At 36.8% G+C, this 18956-nt stretch overlaps 1 protein-coding gene and 1 pseudogene across 1 annotated transcript in view; one reads left to right on the top strand and one right to left on the bottom strand.

The window, feature by feature from the left end:
* LOC108388041 (SUMO specific peptidase 6) overlaps positions 1 to 11042 on the bottom strand; it is an 86249-nt gene extending 75207 nt beyond the window's left edge. The window contains 5 exon segments of the mRNA XM_073224299.1: positions 568 to 624; positions 626 to 708; positions 8723 to 8783; positions 10711 to 10816; positions 11036 to 11042. Of these exon segments, the coding sequence (XP_073080400.1) occupies positions 568 to 624; positions 626 to 708; positions 8723 to 8783; positions 10711 to 10816; positions 11036 to 11042 (314 nt within the window).
* A 2861-nt stretch (positions 11043 to 13903) lies between these two features.
* LOC118970121 (small ribosomal subunit protein uS14 pseudogene) lies at positions 13904 to 15719 on the top strand (annotated as a pseudogene).
* Positions 15720 to 18956: the final 3237 nt, after the last annotated feature.

The raw sequence follows: 18956 nt of genomic DNA, 5'->3' as shown, positions 1-18956 counted from the left end.
CTGCCAATGACTCGAAAAAGTGACCTTGCTTCTAATATACCTTGTTATCTATAAATTGACAAAATAGAAATGAAATGATTTCCAATCCTATTTCTGAGAGATTTAACAGTCCAATATCAGTAACAGTGGCTCACTCTGAAAACCACTAGAAGGGTGGGTTATATTAGAAGAGAAGAGGAATAAAAACTCTTAAAAAAACAGAAGTCCCTCACTGAGATAATCCTGGTAAGCACCCCCTGAGGAAGGCACCCCACACCTCCAGCGCACAGTCTTCTAGTACTTCTTCAAGTACTAGAGATCTTTAAGGACGCCCCAGATTTCACTACCTGTACCCAAGTAAGTTCATTGTAGAAACCCTAGCCTGCGGACATTCTTGGGAAGTAACAAAATGACTGCTGCGACTCTACCCTCAGGAGTCAGGGGACCCGCACCCTGGGGCCGCTCCACCTCCCGGCCCTGCGGACAGTGAAAAGCAAAGGCATAGGTTGGGCCAACTGGCCACAAAGGAAGCTAGTCTGGGGTATTAAATTTATCTTTTCTGTTGAGTGTGTGGTCGAGCGCCTATACCTCAATTTCTTATTGTTGCTCAACATGTTAAGTCCAGTTGGGTTGCCTTTCAAAGACTAAACTCTCAGTCTTGTTTCGTCTTGCACATGTCTTCCAGGGATCACCAGAACTAGTAGGAACAATGTCAGACTGACGATTTAACTGTGAAAAGATCCATAAATGTTAGAGTCAGTCAATGCCACAATATGAAGACTTATCTGAAAACCCACTTACTAAACAGTAGTAAAAATGTATCAACTACTGGGGATGGGGGAGAGGGAGGGCACTGGCAAGGGTCTGAGAGTAATTCCACCGAATGTCTTCTTTTCCTAAGGAAAACACAAATATGTGTAGGAACACTGATGTTGATATTACTTTCTTTTCTATCTCTAAAGATATTTTTGAGAAAATTTTAGAGAAAAACACAAGGGATGAGGGTAGCAGGTCTTAGTATAGCTCTTTCCTGAAAGTAAAAGATAAACATTCATTTGCTTAAAAGGCACTGCTATCAACAGTACGGTATAGCCAAATACAGCAGAAAGCTGTCCTTTCACTGGCATAAAAACTTACACACAAGCCAGAAATCAAATGTCTTCATACTTTCACAGTCACACATGGTAACGTCTGTGTATCAATATCAAGCACTACGGCACCAGAATGGCCCATTCCTTGGGAAGCTCTTCTCAACAAGGTAACCCACTCTTATTACATTCATTAAGAACAAGACATTTAAAAGCTGCTTTCAGACTCATTAGGACAAAGGTCCTCAGTTCTTAGTGACCAATTACCCAAGACATCCAAAAATTCATCCTTATCTGATTCTATTTTTGAAACAATAACCAAACTTTTATTTTCTGTTTTACTCTCTCAAGAGAATATGGGCATAAGAAGATAGCGACTTGGCTTCCCCATCCCCAAACATGATCTCCACTGAAACCTAACAGTTTCTTTAAAAAATACCTCCCACAAAGAAATTCCTCCTGAGGACAGAGTTCTGTACCATTCTTGTTTTTCCGCCTATCTGTATTTCAAAATTCTAAGACCTGTTTCTGATAAGCTGCTTATCAGTTCCTCCTCCTGGTGACATTAGTTAGTAATCTTTAACAGCCATGTATTTCAGACATGTCCACTTTTGGTAATGACAGATTAGTAATAAAGAAGATCAATTTTCCCATCTGTAAGTCCGGGGAGAGGAAATCCCAGGGCAAAAGACCTCTAAAAATTGAAATCAAAGGGAGGAATAAAGCTTAAAACCCGTTTATTGCTTACAAACGGCAGTCCACCACCGTCTCTCTCTCCAGTGCTCTGGGTGAAGCAGCAAGCCAAGTCCGGCCCCTTAGACTGTTAGGTTCGGACGCGCCCTCGGTTGCCCAGGTAACTACCGTATGACTCGAAGATGAACTCTCCACCCCCGAGAATATGCAAATGAACCAAAGCCACGCGAGATAATCTGAAAATGTTACAATTTTACCCACACCATCCCTCTACTCTCTGGAAATAACTAGAAAAGGTGTGTAAAATACAAAAAAAAAAAAAATCTGAGGGCTACCGATACCGAGGCAGTGGAGAATTAAAAATTAATATCAGGGACAAGATTCTCAGAGATCTAAGCCCAGATGTGTATTTTCCCTGGGGCATCTGTTGCTTCCAGAAGATGTAGTTGAGAGGAGAGAAGGTAAACTGAACTTACAACAGACTCAGAAGTAACTAGGGAGAAAAAAAAGTGGAGTTGAATATACACGAAGTTTGAAGAGCCTTGAAAATACTCAAAATCTGATTAGGATTATAGCCTATGAATAAGGGCAAATCAGAACTATAACAGCCCTCACAGAGACTGAAATCTAGCTTTTCCAATCATCTCAATCTCCAGTTCAATTAAGGTCTCAAATTTTGGAGTAAATCAGAATTAACTGGATGGTTTATTAAAACAAATTGCTATGTCTGATCGTTACAGTTTATTCTTATTCAGGAGGTCTGGGGTGGGCCTGAGAATTTGCATTTCTAGCAAGTCCTCAGGGGATGTTGACACCGCAGATTGGGGTCACATTTGGTGAACCATTGAATGAAAGCGATCTGAGATTGCTAATGCTCCTAATCACTAGCCAGAAGTAGACATATACCCTTTAGAGGATGATAATATCATCTTAGGCCTCAAATTATCTCTGATTTTTCATATGCAGTATCTACCATTCATAAGCAGACTCATGAAGAAATGAAACAATGTGCTCAAAACCAAGAGCAACAACTGGTAACAGAACTATAGGAATAAACATAATGGGGCCAATAGACTCTTTCATCATTTCTGTTAGTATATGGCAACCCTTTTTCACAGAAAGCATAGTGTGATTGTGGAAAGATAACAATTTAGGAATCAAACAAAACAATTTGTTTTGGCTTTTTAGCCAAGTAACTTTCCTTGTAATTATGGGGTTATTTTCACTTGTATTAACAAAGATAAACAAAAATGCCTACCCTAGGAATTCAGTAACTATTAGTTCCCACTCAGCTAGAAACACAGATTATCTCCAATTAGAAAGCCCAGAAATTATTTCATCATCAACAATTGGTCATTAAGTTGAATTCAGCTGAGAAAAATTAGGCTTATCCAGCATCCAGTTGCTCACTGTGACCTCAGCCTATTCCCATGCTATTTTTTAAAAAATGCCCCAAGTCAATGTTCTCAAAGTGTAGCATCTAGACCAGGAGCAGTAGCATCCTTTGGGAACACCTTAGAATGCAAATTTCCAGGTCCTACTTCAGAGCTCCTCAATCAGAAACTCTGGGAAGGGGTCTAGCAATCTGTTTCATCAAACCTTCCAAGTGATTCTTCTGTAAATAAACACTGGAAAGCCACTGCTCTATAGTGATTTTGATATATACCTTGTTAAGAATCTCAGAATCAAAAAGTTTCCATGAAAGATGGTCATATAATTTCATCCCTTTCTATACAGGTAATTACAGCAACTAATATTTATTGAGTGCTTAGTATGAACAGGCATTATGCTAAGTACTTTAGAGTTAATATTTCACTTAATCTTCATTTTTATGCATTTCAGTAGCTCTTCAGATTGGGAGTCCACAGTCACACCTAAAACATCAGGTCAGTTACTTGATGCTGAGGAGTGACAGAATCAATCCATTCCAATTCCCACTGCAGTTCTCCTTCCTCAACAAAATCTCTCCAACCATTATGTTATTTAAATTTTATTGAAACCCTATCCCTATGTTATAAAGATCACTGAGCTTAAAAAAGCAAGGTAACTTATCCAAACTAGGCAAATGGATTTGAACAAAGGCTGGTCTGACTCTAACGCTTCTACACTGCATGAGGAATTTTTTAATTCTTGTAGAAACAAGAAGCAAAAACAATGTTATTCCAAAAAAAGACTCAAAATCATCAGGATGCAGAATTCCTCAAAATCAAAGGAACTGTATTAAATATTCCTTCATCTAAATGTAAAAAGTTAATTCCTCCTCTTAAAAATTGGGTCAAGCCAAAATTATCTCACTGGATACACAAGCATGTAACTCAGCCAATTCAACAGTATTTCTGATTAAGTGCTTACACATTTTCAAAAAATTTTTTCAGAAGGCATTTGGGCATAATAGAGAACAAGAAGCTCATCATGAAGCGACTGCAACTGCCAAATTCTTAAATTTCTCTATTCTGTTGCATATAGGTTACTATCAAAAGCTACATATACTTTAGTCAGCAAAAAAAACACCCAGTATTTCTACCTTTGCCAGATAACTGTATCTCATGAAAAATATTTATGATATTGTCAAATTGTCTTTGAAAAGGTTCCTTACAATCTGTTACACTAAGAAGTTAGCTGTGTGTCTTGGGGGATGGAGGCAGGAGGTAGACACTCACACTATAGGAGGAGCATAGTATGTAAATCTGTAAGATTTTATCACACAATTATAAACTTATAGGATGCAATTCCAGCTGCCAGAAAATTAAGAGATAACTGTTGAATTAAGTACAACACATAAATTATTTTAGATGCCTGGCATATCTACTTCTCTCTGCCTAATTGATAACTTTTATTTTCCTTCATTTTCTTTGTGCTTTTAACTTGGTACTCTACATCAAACTTGCACTGTGTGGATTACATAATTCTCCAAGCTATCCTATGAACTGGATATTTATTGCAGGCCAAAAATCTGATATTCTGTCTGATTAAAACTACTTTATAATATATGACATAATCATAAAAGCTGTATGTTTGTTTCAATTAATTATCAACTGACAGTTACTAGAAATTAAACTGCATAGGAACAAGACACTAGTTTGTTTTCCTCTCACATCTAGAACACTGTGCTTAATATGTATTTCCTGCATGAATGAATATTTCATTGGGACTGTTGGATGTACAAAAATTAGTAACATGTGGTATCTTCCATACAAACATAAGACACATCAGTTAATTAAAAAGCAAGTATTCAGGAAATTTAGCACCTAAGAACTTCAGCTAATAAAATAACTTTAAAAATCTACTCAACAAAAAAATAAAAAATAAAATAAATAAAATAAAAATCTACTCAACAATTAAGAGACATTGAAACTGTATGCTAAAGGCATTTAAACTCTTAAAAACAAAATGGAAACTAGTTTTTAAAGAAAAAACTATAGATGCTATGGAAAAAAACAAAATTCAAAAGAGAACCAATAGAAGTTCTACAACTGTTAAAGGTCACTGAAATTTTTTAAGAAATGGATGGATTAAATAGTAGATTAAATACAGCTGAAGATTAAAGTTAGTGAATTGGAAGACAAAGCTGAGGACATTACTTAAAATATGATACACGAATGATTTCTCTCTTTGCCCTCTATTCTTTTTTTCTTTTGTTTTCCTTTTATATATAAAATGAAGGTTAAGAGATATTAAAAAAACAATGGTATTATTATGTTTAATAAAAGTACAAGAAGAATGTGGAGAGGCAATATTAACAGAGATAATGACTAAAATTCTTTCAGAATTAATGAAAGACATGCATCTTATCTAAAGAGGCATGATGAAACTGTTGAAGCCCAAAGGCAGAGCTCATTCTGTGAATCACAAGGGGAAAGAATACTAAAACGCTCTGAACCAACACAAAGGCTTTTTCTCTTAATTCCACGCTCATTTTCAAATGGAGAAAAGGGGCTACATTAGTTTGAAATAATGATCCATATGGACTTATTTATTATTCACAAGCCATTAAAAAGCCAGGGATATGTAAACCTCTGGGATACAAAAAGACTTTCTAAAGGACAAACAGGCATGGATAGTTTTAAGGAAATCAACTCCTAAATCCTCAATATACATTTTCACAATTTCTTAAAACTGATTTACTTTAAATCTCATATGTAGGAAAGGCATCCTAAATATCTCCTTTCCCATTTCCCCTTTCACAACACACATATTCCACTTTACAGAAGAAAGATATAATTTTACAGAAGAAAGATATAATGTCTACCACCTGCTGAAATTAATAACTGGAACCTCTTGGTTCATGTCTTTCTGTGTTTTATATATATTTCTGCTAAAGGTGAATCACAGGTTAGACACTGGGTGTTCTGGACCACAGTAGGATTTTCTTAATTCAACTATACTAAAAAATGGGAAAGCAAAAGTGATGAAAATTTTCATTCACTAACTTTGTATCTTCTACTCCAATTGTTATCAAGAAAAGCATTATCCCAAAGAGAAAATCAAGTGAGAACAACTCAAAGAAAGCATAAGCTTAAAGGAAAAAGGGCCAAAATCTGCTGTGCCTTCTTACCTGGTAAACACAAGTCTGTTGAAACCAAGGCCATATTTTTCTACATTAGAATTCTGAACTGAAATGGTTGTCATGAAGATGCAAATTAACATGCATATTTAAAATGAAAACAGATTATAGATAAATGCAAAAAAAATACAAAATGTTTTATTAAAATTATTGTATTAAGAAAGGCATCCTGAAATTTACAAGATTTCAATTTTTCCCATTATATCTGAAAGTATCTGGTAAAATAAACAAATAAATGTAACAAATGTAATTACTAGCCACTCGTTAAGTCTTGATAAAGCCATTTTAGAATATTCTCCCCAATTTCAGAAAGCCAGTGACTCAAATGACTACATTACAAATTATTTTTAACTTTTAAACATTACATTTAATATGTGAATTTTGGCAGTTAATAAAAAAGGAAAAACTGAATGATAATGCTAGACTACAACTCTTTCCATATCTATCCATTTATTATATGACCAAGATTTCTCAGCACTTGTATCTAAAAATAAGTTTAAAAGGAAAATGCTGCTGAAAACTTTATTCTAGTAATAAATAATACTCATGAATACATGAACCAAATGAATAAAGAAGGAAAAATCAACACCATCCATTTTAAGAAATACACTCCCAATATAATTCTACACAATAGGCTTAATTATTATAAAAATCCAGGTTAATGATAATGATAACTCAATCCAGTAAAATAAAACTAATGCTTAGACCCTTAGTGACAGAAATGGTTTTTAATGTTAAATTTCAGTGAATGTATATCTTTTTATTACAGTAAAGTATAATAAGGTAATTAAAAGAATTTCAATTGCATAAAAATATATCATATGAAATTAAAATATGTGCATGAAAAATATGTACACAAAGTTAAAATGTGTGGGAAAATTAAACAGAAATATGAACGTAAGGAGAAAAAGGCCCAATATAAAATTTCTGACTGTTAAAAGAGTACATGTATTTTAAAAATAGACGATACTGAGTACCAAATCAGAAAGATCTTTACAGACCACCAAATGCACATAAGTGTAGTGTAAGTTTGCATAATTGTACAACAAATAATTTTTTAAAGCAATTCTTCAAAATAAAATACAAAGTCAAAAAATAAACTGAACTGTCATCCAGCTGGTGGAATTACTAACCAGGAATAAAAAATTTCACCTGACTTTAAAACACAGTAATTTAAATATACATTTCTAGTGGAACAGACCTGGTGGTGTTGCCACCAGCAACAATCAAACAGGACAAAAAAGTTTTTAAGTCATTTTCCTAGTAGCCACACTTGTATTGGTATTGTGAAATTCATTTATGTACCGGGACAAAGCAAATTAGCAACTAAGTTATCATTAGGAACCAAACCACCAAACTCAAAAGCCATAAAAGAAAAAAAGATACATTTGACAACGAAAGAAAATACATTTTCTCCAAGGCACTAACCACCAAAAGAATAGTGAAAAAAAAAATGGTTAGCAACTACTGTCACAGCAACAGGTGAGTTTCTCCAAAATACTGCTTTAATTCATCAAACCTAGAGAAACCATTGTGAGATGCATTATTACATATATTAACATGCAAAAATTAAATCATATCATGCCATCATTATAAGATACATCTATATAGATTTCAGAGATGTCAATGTGAAAAAATGTGTCTTAGACTCAATATAAAAAGAAATTCTGTGAACCAGTAATACTCTAAAGACAAATGGAAAAATGGGCAAAGAATATTAAAAGACAATTATCAAAAGTAAATAACCCCACATGTGAAAAGGTGTAACCACACTCATAATAAAAGATATGCAAGTTAAGGCTACATTGAGATATTATTTTATTTTTTACTGGCAAAGATTGAAAGGTTGATAACACTGTAACACAAGTTTGTGGAAAGAGGCATGCTCAGACATTGCTGGTAAAAGTGTCAGGTATAAAACAACTAGAAATGTACCTGTACTGATACAGCAGATCTATTTCTAGGAATCCATCCTACAAATAGTAAGCCTGCATGTGTGCAAAATAACCCATACAGAAGGCTAATTGATTTAACATTATTTACGAGAAAAAGAAAACATCAATACACCATGAATATCCTTCAATCGAGTGGCACTGGATAGTTATGGTACAGCATGCAATGGAATACTATGCACTCCTATATTAAGTGAAAAAAAATAAGAGTAGAAAAAGCATGTATTATAGTGTATGCTACCAATTGTGGTAAGTATAAGGGGTGGGGCAAAAATACACATTTTCTTTGTAATGTATAAAATACCTCTGATGGGTTAAACAAGAAATTGGAAATGCCATTTTTGTCTCTGGAGTAGGGGAATGGGTGGCTGGGACTTGCATAAAAATCTTTTGAGTTTTTGCTACATAACTTAAAATTTTTTTTTAATTAAAAAGGCAACACTTGCCTTTTTTCCTTTTGAGGTCTCAGAATCCTCATCTTCATCTACACTGAGTAGATTTGCCTCACTACATAGAAAACAAGAGAGAAAAAAAACTTAAGTGACAATTAAAATCCACACATCAAATTCAGTTTTACCCTCTTTGCTCCCCTAATTCAGGGATCCGCAAACTTTTTCTGTAAGGGGCCACAGAGTAAATTTTTTAAGCTTTGCTGGCCATATGGTTTTCATTTCAACTATCCATTTTTGCTGCTGTAGTATGAAACCAGCCACAGGCTATACGTGTGCATATGCTCCAATAAAACAATTAACAAAACCCAGTAATGGGACAGATTGGTCCACAGGTCATAGTTTGTTGATCCCTGCCATAAATGAACACATACTTTTTATTTTCTTAGCTATGGGTTTCATATATAGTCAATCATTTTTCCTTTGTTTTGGATTTTAAATTAGGGAAAAAGGATAGAGAAGCAAAAACAGAAGGAAAAAACTGATAAGAAAACCTTAGCTAAGGAAAAGAAGGTAATTCCAATGTTACTACCACAGTAAAACAGTTACCTGTCTGCCACTCCTGGAGAATTTCAACCCTTCACTGAAAATCATTGGCCTGATATTCTAAAAGACCAGACTGATATATCTACCAACTTCATTTAATCTCAACACGTTCAAAAGGATAAAGATCCTGAGGATCCACTTATAATGATGAACCAGAGAGTACAATTCAAAAATGAAACACTGAACAGATAGCATTTTAAAAGACAGTTTTGTTTTGTTTTTTTACATATTCACAACAAATCCTCTAAGTAAAAAATTTAAAAAACCTTCTGAATACCAATTCTGTTAAGCTATTTTTAGTAAAATCCTAGATAAGATGTTTGTTCCATTACCGTTTATATACATCACAACTTTTTTAATGCTAGTAATTCTCTCCTTCCATTTTACAAAAATGTTTAAAAGGTGGTATACTTTCTATTCAATTTGAGATTTAATACAAATTTTTCAAAACTACATAAATACTAAATGCTTGTAACCAAAAATAATTTTAAATTAAAAAATAAAGAAATGAAAGAAGACCATAAAATACCAATTTGAAGTGAGAAACTTAATAGTTCAAAGCTCTCCAAGTAAAATTTCACTTCAGTTCAACATCTCACAGGGGAAGGCACATGAACGATGAGCGGAGCTGGTGCCCAGACAGAGGTGAAGCACATGCCGTATCTGGCCAGTACACTCTGAATGAATTCCATAAAATTTCTAAAAAATGTACTTGTAGTTTGGGTAGAATTTAGCATACATACATACATATATAGTCTCTTAATTTGCTTTTGCTCTGGCCTGTGGAAAATGGAGCAATAAGCCAATAAACTGATAGCAATGCTGAATTTGTAATACAAATCTCACTATAGGCAAATGATCTATTAAAACTGTTATTTAAAATTTTACATAGCAGTCATTCCACATATGTTAACAAAGTGTAATGAACACTTTGCTTAACTTCTGTTTGGGTCAACACCTGTGTTGATCATTTATAGTGTTTCTGCCTTCTTTGGTGGGAATCTGATCTACAATGAATGTGGGTTGGGGAGTGAAGAAAGATACCACAGGACTTAAAACTTTTATACAAAATTCAGGGGTCTTAATCTGGGTTCACTTACCATGATAAAATGGTTTTTTTAATCAGAGCCTGAACAGAATGCCATTATATACATATTTTAAAACAACAATTTCTGTAATTGGAAATCTGTAGAATGATCTTTAATCATAAGGTCACACGTATTACCATGTACATATTTATACTTTTCAAAAGATGGAGAAATACAACAGCAAGAGTACTCACCAGTGAAGAACTCCTTTTTTCCTTAATGCTACTATAAAAGAGTTCAGTGCTTTCTTAAGTAAATACCATACGCTTAAAAATATTTCCATAAAATAGAAATTGTTTTTCTAAAGAAAAATTTCATTCTCATAAAACATGAGTGAAAAAAAATTCTTACTCTTTATCTGTATCTCCTTCACTTTCTTCTCCATGATCAAAGCTCCAATTATTTTTAAAACCTCTATCTGTCTTAGATTCTGATCTAGCTAAAGTTGAAACAAAAACTGAGATAAGTATTCATTTATTTTTGCAAATTTACAGTTGTCCATATCTGAGTTTGCTAAGAAAAGAGCTCAAATTAGTAAGATATAATGAAAATTGGGGGTGCAGGGTAGAGGATGGAACACATGAATATGTAGGAAATATATAAAAATCAGCCTGAAAAACAAACACACACACCCAGGAAGCCTTTCTAAACAGCCACAATTTCTGAGCATTGTTACTTTCCATTCCTCTAGTTATCACCAGGCTCCAGAGCTAGACCTGGGGTTTTGAATCCCATTTTCCTTATTTACAAGCTGTTGACCTTGGGCAGGTTTACTTAACCTCTCTGTATCTAGTTTCCGCTTATTTCAAGTGTCACAATTACATTTTATACATCAGATAAATTCCAGAGAAAGCCATAGGGTAAAAATTATTGTGTGTGTTGTGTGTGGAGAGGGGAAGTTGCTGCATGTAGAGACAGGTATTTGGAGGTGTGGACGGCAGGGTAATAGACTTACTCAAATGCTCTTAGCTAACTCACAAGCATTCGTGGTCACGTGACACTGCCAGCCTAGGAGAAATCAGATAGTTAACTGATGACTATTGGAAATGAAATTATGGACCAATTTAAAACGAAAATTTTAAAGCCAGATGATATTTTAAGTATTTTGGATCTTTACTTTAGTGAAAAGAACTTTTATTAGTTTTCATTAAAATACAGTCATAGAAAATTAGATCACACAGAGAAACAAAAAGCTAAAAGAAAATCCTCAACCATCTCACCACCTAGAGGTAAAATGCTGTCATTCTGATAAATAACCTTTCCTAGTTTTTTCTGTGTCTCTCTATATATATATACATGTGTATACATACATATGTGTGTACATATATAGGTGCATACACAGACATATAACCCTTATATATTTGAAAAATAGTTCATGCCTACATTGTTCTGTCACCTGTGTGGGTTTTTGTGGGGGGTGCTATTGGAGGAAGGGTTAAGAATAGTTATGAATCCTCTTAAAACCCATTAAGGGCCACCAGTCTTGCCTGTTTCCTTATGTAAGAATATAGTAATTTATCCTCCATTTGCCCCATGGTCCCAAGCACATAAGCCAGTGAGAATTATGCCTGGGCCTGCCTGGGGCTTGCTGGGTTTACCCCGCCTTATCTCTAAGCATCCCGACCCTCCCCCAAGGCAACAGGCCTAGCGGGTCCGCCACAGTAAAAGGCACCACACTGCTGCCCTTGCTCTCTCTCTGTCTCTCTCACTCTGTCTCTGTCTGTCTCTCTGTCGCTCTCTCCCTGTCTCTCTGCTGCCCTCTTTCTGTCTCTCTGTCTCTCTGTCTCTCTCTTTGTCTCTGTCTCTGTCTCCCTGCTCTCCCTGTTCTCTCTCCCCGCCCCGCCCCCTCCTCTGCTCTCTCTGTCCAGCTGCTCTCTGCTGCTCCCTCCCTCTCTCTCTCTCTCTCTCTCTCTCTCTCTACCCCCCACCCCCTCTGGAGCAGCCACTCTCTCCTTCAGACAATAAAGTCTCTTGCGTGGGTCCGTGTCTCCTGAGTCATTCTGGGTAAGGAGGGTCGCGGCGAGATACCCTTTCACCTTACATACATGATTCCTATTTGTCGATTCAGTGTTTCCCAATCTTTTTGATTCTGTGACACACTTTGAGAGTCCTAAGCTTTCCCAGAACACAATGTGGTGAATGAAATGTATATCTTGAATAGAACCATAAACTATAACCTGAAATGAACAGCCCTCATTTGCTGGCCCTGCCCCTTAGACTGTAAAAAAAAAAAAAAGAAGAAAACAAGAAAACCTCATGAAACAAGCTATAGGTTTTTGTCTGGAGGATAAAGCTTTACTGGATACATTTGTAATTTAAATTCTAAAATAAAAATGTGTGGCGAACAATTAAAAGCAATTAAAACATGCTCAGGAAGGAGACCAGGAACAACGGGTGCGATTGCTCGGGGTCTCTTCCTCACAGCCTCTCTCTGCTCCTGGACCAAAGCCTGAGGATTGCTGCAGAGCCTGGGCAAGTGTGGGGAGGGCTGGGGACAAGAGCTTTCACATTCATTTCTGATGAACAGGTATTGTCTTCTGTGTGGCAGGCTGGCCTGTCTCAAGGAGGCAGGGATCTTGTGACTGGCAAAGAAGGGATTCAGGAAGAAGCTGGGAGCTAGCCTGTCTCTTCTGAGTTGTTGAACATGAATGTTCTGTAATCTATAGAATGTTACATTATGAATGTAAGTGGAAGCATAATTACTCCTTTTCTTCTTCCCTTCCTGCTTTCTTGTGGTTTCTCATTTCTTTGCCTTTTTTTTTTTACTTCTTAATTATGGCAAATTTCAAACATATAACAAGTATACAAGAGATAATGTGCCCATGTACCCACTACACCCAACTGCAACAGCTCTCAGCTCACAGTCAAGCCTGTTTTATCTGTAACCCCAATTCACTTCCCCCATCCCCATATTACATTAAAGCAAATAATATTATTTCATACATATTTCAGCATTTATGTCTAAAAGATAGGGACTTAAAAAGTCATAAGCACAGTATTATAATTCTTTAAAAATTAATAATAATTCCTTAATATCACCAAATACATAGTCAGGGTTCATATCCCATATCCTGGTCCAGGGTTGAAACTCTGATGTATTGTATCTACAGGTGTGATTTCTTAGATGTCTTAGTTTGGGCTGCTATACCAAAGTCCTGTAGACTGGTTTATAAACAGCATAAATTTATTTTTCACAGTGCTAAAGGCTGAAGCCCAAGATCAGGGTGCCAGCACGGTCAGGTTCTGGTAAGAGCCCACTTCTGGGTTGCAGCCTGATGGCTTCTCTGTGTATCTTCACATGGCTAAAAGAGGGCTAGAGATCTCTCTGTCCTCTTCTTATAGGGGCGTGAACTAACATGTGCCTGGCCTCTTTCACTTAGCATAATGTTTTCAAGGTTTATCATGGTAGCATGTATCAGTACTTCATTCGTTTCTTTAACTGAATCATATTCCATTGTCCGTATATACTACAATTTGTTTATCCATTGATGGACATTTGGGCTGTTCCTACATTTTGGCAACTGTGAACAGTGCTGCTATGAACATGCATGTGTTTGAGTACCAGTTTTCAAATCTCTGGCGTATATACCTAGAAGTGCAATTACTACGTCATAAGGTAATCCTATGTTTAACTTTGTGAAGAACTACAAAACTTCTCCATAGCAGCTGCACTATTTTACACTCCTAGCAGCTACCTATGAGGGTTCTAATTTATCCACTTCCTCACCAACATTTGATATTTTCCTTTTTAAAAAAATTGTTATAGCTGTCTTAATGGTGTGATGGTATACCTCATTTTGGTTTTGATTTGCATTTTCCTAATGACTAATGATGTTGAGAATCTTTTCATGTATTTGTATACCTTCTTTGGAGGAGTAAGTGTCTGTCTATTCAAGTAGTTTTGCACATGGATCATTTGTCTTTTTGTTGTTGGATTGTAAGGGTGCTGTACATGAGTCCTGAGCACTAGACTCTTATCAGATATATGGTTTGCAAACATTTTCCTCCCATTATGTAGGTTGTTATTCCATTTCAACCCAAACTTTCCAACACCAACTGGTATACTGCAATTCAGTTTGTTATTAAGACGCCCAGAGTTAACATCAGACACATAGGCTTAAGGGCATTCTTCCCAACAAGATTGTCTCCATTTCAGACACCAGCCTCAATTTCTGGGGGTATCCAGGCCACCTGCATTTCTGAATACATGGCTACAAATCTAAGGGTTCTCACAGGCCCGTAGGTTCAATAATTCATGAAGATGACTCACAGAACAAAGAAACCACTATATTTGCTGTTCCATTTTCATTATGAAAGATACAGATTAGGAGCAGCCAAATACAGAAATGTATGGGGCAAGTTTGGGAGGGTCGCTTCAGTGTCCTCACCTCAGGATGCATCACCCTTCCAGCAGATCAATGTGCTCGTCAACCAGTAAGCTCCACTGAGCTTCAGAGCAGAGATTTAATGGGAGTTTCATTACCTACACTTGATTGATTAAATCACTGGCTACATGACTGAACTCAATCCCCAGCCCTCTTTCCTCTCCCTAGAGGTAGGGCTGGTTCGAAGTCCCATATTATATGTCCTTACTGTGTTTTTCTCTGAAAGTCTCAGAGAGCTGCTATAATAGCATGTTAGACAACATCCCCCCTCCTCCACATAGAAGGTTCCAGGTGACAACTTATTTTTCAGAGGTTGGGGGGTTCTTCTGTCTGGAAAGGAATAATGATCAATTCTGGTGTTTTGATTAATATTAAATTTATCAAAGTTTCAAATTCTTAAATCCAGTTCAGTTTGTACAGTTAAGCTAAACTTCAATCATTGTTATTTTGTTTTCTAAAAATCTGATTTCTTTAATAAGATCAATAATTCCCACAGGCCTTAGACAAATTTTTAATTGAATCAGAAGTTAAGCAGAATTTCCCTAAATAATTAACCTTATTTACACACTTGACTGATTTAATTCTTTAAATACTATAAGCAACATTGTAAGTTTAATGTATTGAGTGTGAGTCAAGCATGTAATTTTAAGTATTCTAGTAGCCATAGTTAAAAAGTATAAAAAAACAGATGAAGTTAATTCTAATAATATATTTAACTCAATACAACAAAAAATATTTCAACATGTAACCAACATAGAAATCAATAATGAGGCCTTTTTCCTCACTAGGCCTGTGAAAGCAACTTGGGTCCCCAGCAGTTCTCCCAGAGCCATCTGAGAAAATTTGGCCAGGGTTCTCATTCTTGTCACTTATGATCAAACTGCTACAGTCTGAACCGGAAATACAGCCTCAATATGTGGTGCCAGTGTTTCCCATCAGTAAGCGGAGGATATAGCCTTTAGTAAATTGGATTAAGTGAATGTCCCTGAATAGATCATCCAGGCTATGTTTAGTTACCACAGAAACAATGTTAGCTCTTTGTACATAAAATAAAAATTCCTCAGTTCTGGGAGAAAAAAAGAAAAGGAAAAAAAAATTAATAATGAGATATTTTACTGTTTTTCTTTTACACTAAGTATTTGAAATCCAGCATGTATTTTACATTTTATAGCACATCTCAATTCAGATGCAAAAAGCCACCTATACCTAGTGGCTGCCCTACTGGACAGCACAGCTTTAGGTAGTATCCTAGTCTTCTCTGCCCTGCTCTGTGCCCTGGGAGGCTGACCTCCTGGTTTTCTTGCCTGCAGGTTTCCAGATGCTTTGGGCAATAGGAGGCACCACTAAGAAATGGGACTATAGAAAGTGAGTAACCCAATTGTTCCACCTCTGACTTCCCCTCTTCCACCTCCAAACTGGGCTGCCCCAGTTCCTCTACCTATGTTCACAGTGGCCTCTCTTCATAGCTACAGTGCTTAGCTGGTTCTGGTAGCCCTGCTCCCTTTCTATGCCCCACTGGGCCTAATAGCTGCCTCTGGGAGGACTCCCTCGTTTGTGGGTTTCCTTAACCCTGTCCATACCTCTGTAAATAATTACCTTTTCAGTTAACCTTTTGTTGAGTGTGTCAATCTGCTTCCTGGCAGGCCACTGAACTAAGTAGTTAATGAACTATATATACTGTTATAGTCCATAACTATTGTTATGTTATGTAATAAATCTTTTAGATTTTCCTTCATGGATACTTGAAGTAAAGTACAATATTTAAAGTATTAATTCTTTTACATAGATATTAATGCCTGGCCATCAGTAACTTTTTTCCCTAAATTAGGAAAACAAGTACTTAGTGAAGTAAGTGATGGGTGAATTTTAGAGTTGGAAGATATCTTAGTGCTGTAGTTCTTGACTTGAGGTAGAGAAAAGTTTGGGTCAGTAATTCCTGTATTTAGAATATTTCTGTTTGCAAGTGACAGGAAAAAATCAATCAAAGTAGTCTGGGTAAATCGGGGGAAGAAATAAGGGAACTTGTATGTTCAAATAACTGGGAATTCCAAAAATGGAAACAAGGTCAGGGCTCCTTAGAGTTGCAGGGCTGCTTAGTCCCCACCTCTCAGCTCTCTCTTCCTTTAGATTGGGTCCGTAGGCTGCTTCTTCCTTCCTGGAAACAGGATGGCTGCCCTGGCTCAGGACCCATCTAGCCAAGAGGAAACGAACGCACCTCTCCCTGGCTGACCTAGCAACAATGCTGTAATTAACAACTGATTGGCTTGACTGGATTACTCACCCATTCTTGAATTAACTGGGGTAGGGGTGAGGGTTGGCTGAGAACTAGAATGATTTAATTAATGGGGGAGATCATGTCTCTAACCCCTGAAAAAGTGGGGTGTAGGGCCAAACCACCCATAAATCAGTAACATGTTTTACTAAGAGAAAGGTAGTTCACCCAAGAAAATCATGAGATGTTCACTACATCTGATCCCATTCCCAGTCCCACCAAGAAATTCTCATCCGTCCCCTTGAAGCTTCATGTGGTTTTAGGGTCTAGACAAGAGTGGTTTTAAAGGAACATTAAAACATTCCATGATTTAAATGGATAATTTAGGTGGCTGCAGTTACCAGAATATGGGAAGTGTTTGTGGATGGTCAGAGGAGAATTTAAAATGTGTTCAGGAATACAGTTAGGGTGACTAAGGGCTCCATTGAAAGATGCATGCTACACTAGCATTAAACACACAAACAAAAACCCAGAAAATATGATAGCAAAGAATGGGATACTGAGATGTGGGGAAAAAAACATTTAAAAAGAGCCAGTACCTTTGAGCAGAGATTATGCCAAGTGATTTAAATATATTTTTTCTTTTAAGTAATTAAATAATTAAACAAATATGAATTGATCGCCTGCTGTGTGCAAGGTTCCTTTCTAGGTCCTGGGTGACCACAATACACAAAAGCTGAAGTTCCTGTGGGAGGAGACAGCACACAACAACCCTGTAAATCTGGTATTATTAACCCGTTTTAGAGAGACAAAATTTACGGAGATAGGCTAAGGGATTCTTCTCAAAACACTTTGGCAGGAAGCAGCCCTGGGTATTTGGTCCAAATCTGGAACTATGTGACTTCAGTGTTTGCTTTGACAGAAGAAAATAAAATTAAAAGAGGAGAAAAGCTTTCACAGAGCAGGAGAGCAAATAAAGGCAAATATAAGTGTGCCAGAAGACAAAAACATTTAAAGAAGGTAAGAAAAGGAAGAAAAAGAGAAAGGGTTTGCTAGATTCCTCCCTCATGTGGAAAACACCCCAGGTAAAGCTAGCACAAGGCCTGGCTCAACAACTGTATAATTTCCATTCCCACGTTCCCCCGCAGTATGAAGTTCTCATTTTATAAGTGAGAAAATAAGGTTCAGAGCGATTACATCCTTGTTGTTGCTGTTTTTCACTGTGGATAAACCTTTTAGAGCCACATAGGAGGTAAGGCTTCAAAAGAAAATATCTCGGAGAAATAAAACCTAAGTAAACAATTGTCCTGTCTTTCAGCTAACCACTGAAAATACAGGGTTTCTTTCTTTTTTTTCTCCTTCAAAGCACATGTGGATACATTTTAGCACTGTCACTGGATACATTTTAGCACTGTCAAATTATAGTGAAAGCGAGTAGGAGAGTAAGCTTGAAGACACCGGATAAACTTCCTACTTGAACTCAGTGTTCGGGAGAGGGAGATCTTGGTGATTTTTTTTAACACAATCACGGGATTTCTCTCCCAGTCGTTAATTATTCCTGTGGCTCTTGTCTTCGAGCGAAAGTGAAAAACTGGAAGATTTTGAGTGGCCTACGGACCCACCCCACCCGCAGGTCAGCACAGTACTTTCTGAGGAGAAAGGTCAGAGGTACCCTTGCAGGCGTTTGTCTGAGGCCCAGAATTTAAATTCATTCTTCTTCAGGAACCTCCTTTTACTGTTACTTGCTAAAGGTGCGTTTCCGGATGGCGTGACCTGTCTTGTTTGCTGCTGAGTTTCTATTAAACATTTTAAGAGGCCGGAATAATGACGCTACCGTCTTTGCCAAATCCTGCAGTTGGGGTGAGAGGCAGGAAGCCAGCTGGAGTCGGGCAGACTTTCCGGATCTGGCTTTTGCCTGTGTGGGACCTGGACGGGTACAACCTAGTGGTGGCTCGGTCACAAACAGCAGTGGCCTTTGGAGTAACTCTGAAGCGTTTTTA

The sequence above is a fragment of the Manis javanica genome, chromosome 16 (genome assembly GCF_040802235.1).
Source record: "Manis javanica isolate MJ-LG chromosome 16, MJ_LKY, whole genome shotgun sequence".
Lineage (NCBI taxonomy): Eukaryota > Metazoa > Chordata > Mammalia > Pholidota > Manidae > Manis > Manis javanica.
The sequence above is the reverse complement of the archived record's forward strand: the minus strand, read 5'-3'. Positions and strand labels throughout refer to the sequence as shown.